The following is a 10192-nucleotide window of genomic DNA, read 5'->3' as shown; positions in this document are numbered from 1 at the left end:
ACGAATATGGCCATTGACATGCCTGGTCAAATTACAAAAAAAAATCACCTCTTCTGTGTGGAATTATTTAACAGAAGTGCGGACAACAGGTGTCAAGCCGTGTGTTGCCTTTGTCAAGCTGTATTAAGTAGGGGTAAGGACGTTAATTACCTAGGAACATCGTCCCTTATACATCACCTGGAGCGCATTCATCAGAAGTCATTGACAAGTTCAAAAACTTTGGATGACAGCGGAAGCAGTCCACTGACAACTAAATCCCTTCCTCTTGTAACCAATCTCCTGCGAACTACACCACCAATTCCCTCAGTGTCAATGTCCTCCTTAGACAGGAAAGCCCAATAGTCCTGCAGACCATGTCACTGGCAAGTCTGATGAGTCCTCTCCTGACTGGGATTCCTCCGTTGCATCCTTGAGTGTACCGCCTACTGCTGTTGGCGCTGCTGTTGTTGCTGCTGGGAGTCTATTGTCATACCAGAGGGGGAAGTCGGAAGACCACTTGTACTACTTATAGTAAGCAATTGACTGTCCAACAGTCCTTTGCGAGTAAGATGAGATATCACAGCAGTCATCCTGCTGCAAAGCGGATAACTCAGGCATTGGCAGCTGCGGTGGTGTTAAACGTGTGCTCGGTGTCCACCGTTAATTCACAGGGAATTAGACAATTGATTGAGGTACTGTGCCCCCGGTACCAAATACCTTCTAGGTTCAATTTATCTAGGCAGGCAATACAGAGAATGTACACAGACCTCAGAGTTACCAATGTCCTAAAAAAATGCAGTTGTACCCAATGTCCACTTAACCACGGACATGTGGACAAGTGGAGCAGGGCAGACTAAGGACTATATGACTGTGACAGCCCACTGGGTAGATGTATTGCCTCCCGCAGCAAGAACAGCAGCGGCGGCACCAGTAGCAGCATATCACAAACGCCAACTCGTTCCTAGGCAGGCTATGCTTTGTATCACCGCTTTCCATAAGAGGCACACAGCTGACAACCTCTTACGGAAACTGAGGAACATCATCGCAGAGGGGCTTACCCCAATTGGACTCTCCTGGGGATTTGTGACATCAGACAACGCCACCAATATTGTGCGTGCATTACATGTGGGAAAATTCCAGCACGTCCCATGTTTTGCACATACATTGAATTTGGTGGTGCAGAATTCTTTAAAAAACTACAGGGGTGTGCAAGAGATGCTGTCGGTGTCCCGAAAAATTGCGGGCCACTTTCGGCATTCAGTTACTGCATGCCGAAGACTGGAGCACCAGAAAACACTCCTGAACCTGCTCCGCCATCATCTGAAGCAAGAGGTGGTAACAAGGTGGAATTCAACCCTCTATATGCTTCAGAGGATGGAGGAGCAGCAAAAGGCCATTCAAGCCTATACATCTGCCTACGATATAGGCAAAGTAGGGGGAATGCACCTGACTCAGTCGCAGTGGAGAATGATTTCAACGTTGTGCAAGGTTCTGCAACCATTTGAACTTTCCACACGTGAAGTCAGTTCAGACACTGCCAGCCTGAGTCAGGTCATTCCCCTCATCAGGCTTTTGCAGAAGCAGCTGGAGAGATTGAATGAGGAACTAAAACAGAGCAATTCCGCTAGGCATGTGGGACTTGTGGATGGAGCCCTTAATTCGCTTAACCAGGATTCACGGGTGGTCAATCTGTTTAAATCCGAGCACTACATTTTGGCCACCGTGCTCGATCATAGGTGTAAAGCCTACGTTGTATCTCTTTCCGGCAGACACAAGTCTGCAGAGGTGCAAAGACCTGCTGGTGAGAAAATTTTGAAGTCAAGCGGAACGTGACCCGTCAACAGCTCCTCCTTCACATTCTCCCACAACTAGGGCTGCGAGAAAAAGGCTAATAATTCCAAGCCCACCCGCTGGCGGTGATGCAGAACAGTCTGGAGCGAGTGCTGACATCTGGTCCGGACTGAAGGACCTGCCAACGATTACTGACATGTCGTCTACTGTCACTGCATATGATTCTGTCATCATTGAAAGAATGGTGGAGGATTATATGAGTGACCACATCCAAGTAGGCACGTCAGACAGTCCGTACGTATACTGGCAGGAAAAAGAGGCAATTTGGAGGCCCTTGCACAAACTGGCTTTATTTTACCTAAGTTGCCCCCCCCCCCTCCAGTGTGTACTCCGAAAGAGTGTTTAGTGCAGCCGCTCACCTTGTCAGCAATCGGCATACGAGGTTACTTCCAGAAAATGTGGAGAAGATGATGGTCATCAAAATTAATTATAATCCATTCCTCCGTGGAGGCATTCACCAGCAATTGCCTCCAGAAAGTACACAGGAACCTGAGATGGTGGATTCCAGTGGGGACGAATTAATAATCTGTGAGGAGGGGGATGTACACAGTGAAAGAAGTGAGGAATCGGAGGATGAGGTGGACATCTTGCCTCTGTAAAGCCAGTTTGTGCAAGGAGAGATTGATTGCTTCTTTTATGGTGGGGGCCCAAACCAACCAGTAATTTCAGTCACAGTCGTGTGGCAGATCCTGTCGCTGAAATGATGGGTTTGTTAAAGTGTGCATGTCCTGTTTATACAACATAAGGGTGGGTGGGAGGGCCCAAGAACAATTCCATCTTGCACCTCTTTTTTTCTCTGACGTCCTAGTGGATGCTGGGAACTCCGTAAGGACCATGGGGAATAGCGGCTCCGCAGGAGACTGGGCACAAAAAGTAAAAGCTTTAGACTAGCTGGTGTGCACTGGCTCCTCCCCCTATGACCCTCCTCCAAGCCTCAGTTAGATTTTTGTGCCCGAACGAGAAGGGTGCAAGCTAGGTGGCTCTCCTGAGCTGCTTAGAAGTAAAAGTTTAAATAGGTTTTTTATTTTCAGTGAGTCCTGCTGGCAACAGGCTCACTGCATCGTGGGACTAAGGGGAGAAGAAGCGAACTCACCTGACTGCAGAGTGGATTGGGCTTCTTGGCTACTGGACATTAGCTCCAGAGGGACGATCACAGGTTCAGCCTGGATGGGTCCCGGAGCCGCGCCGCCGGCCCCCTTACAGAGCCAGAAGAGCGAAGAGGTCCGGAGAAAGCGGCGGCAGAAGACGTTCCTGTCTTCAAATAAGGTAGCGCACAGCACTGCAGCTGTGCGCCATTGCTCTCAGCACACTTCACACTCCGGTCACTGAGGGTGCAGGGCGCTGGGGGGGAGCGCCCTGAGACGCAAGAGAAACGATATAAAAACCTTATATGGCTAAAAAAAATGCATCACATATAGCTCCTGGGCTATATGGATGCATTTATCCCCTGCCAGTTTCCTGAAAAAAGCGGAAGAAAAGGCCGCCGTGAAGGGGGCGGAGCCTTTCTCCTCGGCACACAAGCGCCATTTTCTTTCACAGCTCCGCTGGAAGGACGGCTCCCTGACTCTCCCCTGCAGTCCTGCACTACAGAAACAGGGTAAAACAGAGAGGGGGGCACTATTGGCAGCTAATATATAAATACAGCAGCTATAACAGGGAGTAACACTTATATAAGGTTATCCCTGTATATATATATATATATATATAGCGCTCTGGTGTGTGCTGGCAAACTCTCCCTCTGTCTCCCCAAAGGGCTAGTGGGGTCCTGTCCTCTATCAGAGCATTCCCTGTGTGTGTGCTGGGTGTCGGTACGATTGTGTCGACATGTATGAGGAGGAAAATGAATTGCCTGTGTTAGTGATGTCACCCCCTAGGGAGTCGACACCTGACTGGATGGTAGTAATTAAAGAATTCCGTGACAATGTCAGCACTTTGCAAAAAACTGTTGACGACATGAGACAGCCGACAAATCAATTAGTGCCTGTTCAGGCGTCTCAGACACCGTCAGGGGCGCTAAAACGCCCGTTACCTCAGATGGTCGACACAGACCCTGACACGGATACTGAATCCAGTGTCGACGGTGACGAGACAAACGTAATGTCCAGTAGGGCCACACGTTACATGATCACGGCAATGAAGGAGGCATTGAACATTTCTGACACTACAAGTACCATAAAAAAGGGTATTATGTGGGGTGTGAAAAAACTACCAGTGGTTTTTCCTGAGTCAGATGAATTAAATGAGGTGTGTGATAAAGCGTGGGTTTCCCCCGATAAAAAACTGCTGATTTCTAATAAATTATTGGCACTATACCCTTTCCCGCCAGAGGTTAGGGCACGTTGGGAAACACCCCCTAGGGTAGATAAGGCGCTCACACGCTTATCAAAACAAGTGGCGTTACCGTCTCCTGATACGGCCGCTCTCAAGGAACCAGCTGATAGAAGGCTGGAAAATATCTTAAAAGGTATATACACACATACCGGTGTTCTACTGCGACCAGCGATCGCCTCAGCCTGGATGTGCAGCGCTGGAGTGGCTTGGTCGGATTCCCTGACTGAAAATATTGATACCCTGGATAGGGACAGTATATTATTAACTATAGAGCATTTAAAGGATGCATTACTATATATGCGAGATGCACAGAGGGATATTTGCACCCTGGCATCTAGAGTAAGTGCGATGTCCATTTCTGCCAGAAGAACGTTATGGACGCGACAGTGGTCAGGTGATGCGGATTCCAAACGACATATGGAAGTATTGCCGTATAAAGGGGAGGAGTTATTTGGGGTCGGTCTATCGGACCTGGTGGCAACGGCTGGAAAATCCACCTTTTTACCCCAGGTCACCTCTCAGCAGAAAAAGACACCGTCTTTTCAAACCCAGTCCTTTCGTCCTTATAAGGGCAAGAGGGAAAAAGGCTGCTCGTTCCTGCCCCGGGGCAGAGGAAGGGGAAAAAGACTGCACCATGCAGCCTCTTCCCAGGAGCAGAAGCCCTCCCCCGCTTCTGCCAAGTCCTCAGCATGACGCTGGGGCTTTGCAAGCAGACTCGGGCATGGTGGGGGGCCGTCTCAAGAATTTCAGCGCGCAGTGGGCTCACTCGCAAGTGGACCCCTGGATCCTGCAGGTAGTATCACAGGGGTACAAATTGGAATTCGAGACGTCTCCCCCTCGCCGGTTCCTGAAGTCTGCTCTACCAACGTCTCCCTCCGACAGGGAGGCAGTATTGGAAGCTATTCACAAGCTGTATTCCCAGCAGGTGATAATCAAGGTACCCCTCCTACAACAGGGAAAGGGGTATTATTCCACGCTGTTTGTGGTACCGAAGCCGGACGGCTCGGTGAGACCAATTTTAAATCTAAAATCTTTGAACACTTACATAAAAAGGTTCAAATTCAAGATGGAGTCACTCAGAGCAGTGATAGCGAACCTGGAAGAAGGGGACTATATGGTATCTCTAGACATCAAGGATGCTTATCTCCATGTCCCAATCTACCCTTCTCACCAAGGGTACCTCAGGTTTGTGATACAAAACTGTCATTATCAGTTTCAGACGCTGCCGTTTGGATTGTCCACGGCACCACGGGTCTTTACCAAGGTAATGGCCGAAATGATGATTCTTCTTCGAAGAAAAGGCGTATTAATTATCCCTTACTTGGACGATCTCCTGATAAGGGCAAGGTCCAGGGAACAGTTAGAGGTCGGAGTAGCACTATCTCAGGTAGTGCTACGTCAGCACGGGTGGATTCTAAATATCCCAAAATCACAGCTGATTCCAACAACACGTCTACTGTTCCTAGGGATGATTCTGGACACAGTCCAGAAAAAGGTGTTTCTCCCGGAGGAGAAGGCCAGGGAGTTATCCGAGCTAGTCAGGAACCTCCTAAAACCAGGACAAGTGTCAGTGCATCAGTGCACGAGAGTCCTGGGAAAAATGGTGGCTTCTTACGAAGCGATTACATTCGGAAGATTCCATGCAAGAACTTTTCAGTGGGATCTGCTGGACAAATGGTCCGGATCGCATCTTCAGATGCATCAGCGGATAACCCTATCTCCAAGGACAAGGGTATCTCTCCTGTGGTGGTTGCAGAAGGCTCATCTTCTAGAGGGCCGCAGATTCGGCATTCAGGATTGGATGCTGGTAACCACGGATGCCAGCCTGAGAGGCTGGGGAGCAGTCACACAGGGAAGAAATTTCCAGGGCTTGTGGTCAAGCATGGAAACGTCTCTTCACATAAATATCCTAGAGCTAAGGGCCATTTACAATGCCCTAAGTCAAGCAAGGCCTCTGCTTCAGGGTCAACCGGTATTGATCCAGTCGGACAACATCACGGCTGTCGCCCATGTAAACAGACAGGGCGGCACAAGAAGCAGGAGGGCAATGGCAGAAGCTGCAAGGATTCTCCGCTGGGCGGAAAATCATGTGATAGCACTGTCAGCAGTGTTCATTCCGGGAGTGGACAACTGGGAAGCAGACTTCCTCAGCAGACACGACCTCCACCCGGGGGAGTGGGGACTTCATCCAGAAGTCTTCCAAGTGATTGTAAACCATTGGGAAAAACCAAAGGTGGACATGATGGCGTCCCGTCTCAACAAGAAACTGGACAGATATTGCGCCAGGTCAAGGGACCCTCAGGCAATAGCGGTGGACGCTCTGGTAACTCCGTGGGTGTTCCAGTCGGTATATGTGTTCCCTCCTCTTCCTCTCATACCAAAAGTACTGAGAATCATAAGAAGGAGAGGAGTAAGAACGATACTCGTGGCTCCGGATTGGCCAAGAAGAACTTGGTACCCGGAGCTGCAAGAGATGCTCACGGAGGACCCGTGGCCTCTACCTCTAAGGAAGGACCTGCTCCGGCAGGGACCTTGTCTGTTCCAAGACTTACCGCGGCTGCGTTTGACGGCATGGCGGTTGAACGCCGGATCCTGCAGGAAAAAGGCATTCCAGATGAAGTCATCCCTACCCTGATCAAGGCCAGGAAGGATGTAACTGCAAAACATTATCATCGCATTTGGCGAAAATATGTTGCGTGGTGTGAGGCCAAGAAGGCCCCTACGGAGGAATTTCAACTGGGTCGTTTCCTACATTTCCTGCAAGCAGGATTGTCTATGGGCCTAAAATTAGGATCCATTAAGGTTCAAATTTCGGCCCTGTCGATCTTCTTCCAGAAAGAACTGGCTTCAGTGCCTGAAGTTCAGACGTTTGTCAAAGGGGTACTGCATATACAGCCTCCTTTTGTGCCTCCAGTGGCACCTTGGGATCTCAATGTAGTTTTAGGGTTCCTAAAATCACATTGGTTTGAACCACTTGCCACAGTGGATTTGAAATATCTCACATGGAAAGTGGTAATGCTGTTGGCCCTGGCTTCAGCCAGGCGCGTATCAGAATTGGCGGCTTTATCCTATAAAAGCCCTTACCTGATATTTCATTCGGATAGGGCGGAATTGAGGACTCGTCCTCAATTTCTCCCTAAGGTGGTTTCAGCGTTTCACATGAATCAACCTATTGTGGTACCTGTGGCTACTAGGGACTTGGAGGACTCCAAGTTGCTGGACGTAGTCAGGGCCCTGAAAATATGTTTCCAGGACGGCTGGAGTCAGAAAATCTGACTCCCTGTTTATACTGTATGCACCCAACAAGCTGGGTGCTCCTGCTTCTAAGCAGATGATTGCTCGTTGGATTTGTAGTACAATTCAACTTGCACATTCTGTGGCAGGCCTGCCACAGCCAAAATCTGTAAAAGCCCATTCCACAAGGAAGGTGGGCTCATCTTGGGCGGCTGCCCGAGGGGTCTCGGCTTTGCAACTTTGCCGAGCAGCTACTTGGTCAGGGGCAAACACGTTTGCTAAATTCTACAAATTTGATACCCTGGCTGAGGAGGACCTGGAGTTCTCTCATTCGGTGCTGCAGAGTCATCCGCACTCTCCCGCCCGTTTGGGAGCTTTGGTATAATCCCCATGGTCCTTACGGAGTTCCCAGCATCCACTAGGACATCAGAGAAAATAAGAATTTACTTACCGATAATTCTATTTCTCATAGTCCATAGTGGATGCTGGGCGCCCATCCCAAGTGCGGATTGTCTGCAATACTTGTATATAGTTATTGTTACAAACAAATCGGGTTGTTTATTGTTGGAAGCCATCTTTTCAGAGGCTCCTACGGTTATCATACTGTTAACTGGGTTCAGATCACGAGTTGTACGGTGTGATTGGTGTGGCTGGTATGAGTCTTACCCGGGATTCAAGATCCTTCCTTATTATGTACGCTCGTCCGGGCACAGTATCTTAACTGAGGCTTGGAGGAGGGTCATAGGGGGAGGAGCCAGTGCACACCAGCTAGTCTAAAGCTTTTACTTTTTGTGCCCAGTCTCCTGCGGAGCCGCTATTCCCCATGGTCCTTACGGAGTTCCCAGCATCCACTACGGACTATGAGAAATAGAATTATCGGTAAGTAAATTCTTATTTTTTTTCTTTCTTTGATTTATCTATGCATCATGTGATGTTTGGGGACTATTTTTTGAAGTGCCATCCTGTCTGACACTGCAGTGCCACTCCTAGATGGGCCAGGTGTTTGTGTCGGCCACTTGGGTTGCTTAGCTTAGCCATCCAGCGACCTGGGTGCAAATTTTAGAACTAAAAATAATATTGTGAGGTGTTCAGAATAGACTGGAAATGAGTGGTAATTATGGTTATTGGGGTTAATAATACTATGGGATCAAAATGACCCCCAAATTCTATGATTTAAGCTGTTTTTGAGGGTTTTTTGTAAAAAAAAAAAAACATCCAAAACACACCCGAATCCGACAAAAAAATTTCAGGGAGGTTTTGCCAAAACGCGTCCGAATCCAAAACCAAAATACGAAAAATTTCCGGTGCACATCACGAATGATGATGGTCATATAATGAGAGTTGTGAATGGGAACTGCAGACGATCTTCCCAATCATCTCTCTTTGTGATCATTCTTTTAGTACAGCCCATTATTACCCAGTCTTGTATTATGATTACTGGGGGTCATCAATTGTACAAAGTACTGTATGTTGACACTATATAAATATATAAACCCTTTTAGAAATCTGCCTGGAAAAAGGATAGTGTTCAAGTTACATATTTTTCAAACATAAGTGAAAGATATTTTAGAATGTGGACATATATACTGTACATAATTCAATGTTTAAAATATTAATTTAGTGTAACCCATGGTCTTTTGTTGTTAACATAGCACATCTAAAGATACAATTTTGGAAACTGTTTATTGATGGTATTCTTCTGCATTAACCTTAACTGCCCTTTATGTACATACAATAATCTTGGACATTTATCTTGCATTGTGTGTAGTGTACAGATTAAAAGTGAATTGTTGTGGCAAGCACATGTCCTTGGGAAACAACATAAAGAGGTGAGTCTTACTTTAGTATTTTCAATTGTGTTTTTCTTTTCATTTTAGTAGTCTACACATAGCTGCCATTGGTGCTCCTAAGGAACTTTCTGTGACCTCTTTAACATGAAAAAGAGGGAATTGTGGCAGGGATCAGTTTTTTTCGGGTGCACTGTATCCCACTCACAACTATATATCTAATATTCAATGAATTTTATAAGTTTATTGCTGAATATGTATTTTGTCTGAAAATACATATTCAGCAATAAACTTATAAAATTAATTGAATATTACAGATATATAGTTGTGAGTGGGATACAGTGCACTCGAAAAAACTGATCCCTGCCACAATTCCCTCTTTTATGTATATGTTTTTGGATCAGCGGGTAGCACCGATGTTTCTATGCATGTGATGTTATGCACATTAAGAATTTGACATATAATCCCCCATACTAAAATTAAATACTAATGGTTCAGGTGCGGGATATTTTCTCTTTAACATGAAGTCAGTTTAGTGCAGGCATTCTTAACCTTTGTCCTCAATGCACGCTAGTGATATCCATGCACTGATGATTTAAGGCAATTTTGAGCTCAAGGTAGCTCACTTTTGGCATTTTGAGCTCCAACTTGTCCAGTGCGTATGGGCCAGCGGTGAACACTGATGCGCGCTCCAGTATTATCACTAGCCGCCGTCCGTCGGGCTGTTTCTACAGCCAAGTGGATCTCTTCCCACAGTCTCCTACTGTGGAAAGTGCTTACTCCCCCCTGTGAACATCGCTGGCACAGGGAGAATAGCTCAGTGTGTATGCACTGATCTATTTTCCTGCCAGTGATGTTCACGATCATCGCTGGGAAATAATGCCCATAGTGTATGCACCCTTATTTAGTACCGCGGGTACATGTGCTGATGCTTAGATATCACTAAAACCTGCACTTTTATAACCCTTTCACATCGCAAACACTGGTCTGACCCGGGAATTTGATCATGG

The 10192-nt window shown here is 47.1% G+C and overlaps 1 protein-coding gene across 2 annotated transcripts in view; it reads left to right on the top strand.

The window, feature by feature from the left end:
• The window catches only part of ZNF830 (zinc finger protein 830), a 545853-nt gene that overhangs the window by 30824 nt on the left and 504837 nt on the right, over positions 1-10192 (top strand). For both annotated transcript variants that reach the window (XM_063922745.1, XM_063922746.1), the window contains exon 2: positions 9128-9224. In XM_063922745.1, the coding sequence (XP_063778815.1) occupies positions 9128-9224 (97 nt within the window). The remainder of the gene's footprint in view (positions 1-9127; positions 9225-10192) is intronic.

Source organism: Pseudophryne corroboree, chromosome 5 (genome assembly GCF_028390025.1).
Source record: "Pseudophryne corroboree isolate aPseCor3 chromosome 5, aPseCor3.hap2, whole genome shotgun sequence".
Lineage (NCBI taxonomy): Eukaryota > Metazoa > Chordata > Amphibia > Anura > Myobatrachidae > Pseudophryne > Pseudophryne corroboree.
The sequence above is the reverse complement of the archived record's forward strand: the minus strand, read 5'-3'. Positions and strand labels throughout refer to the sequence as shown.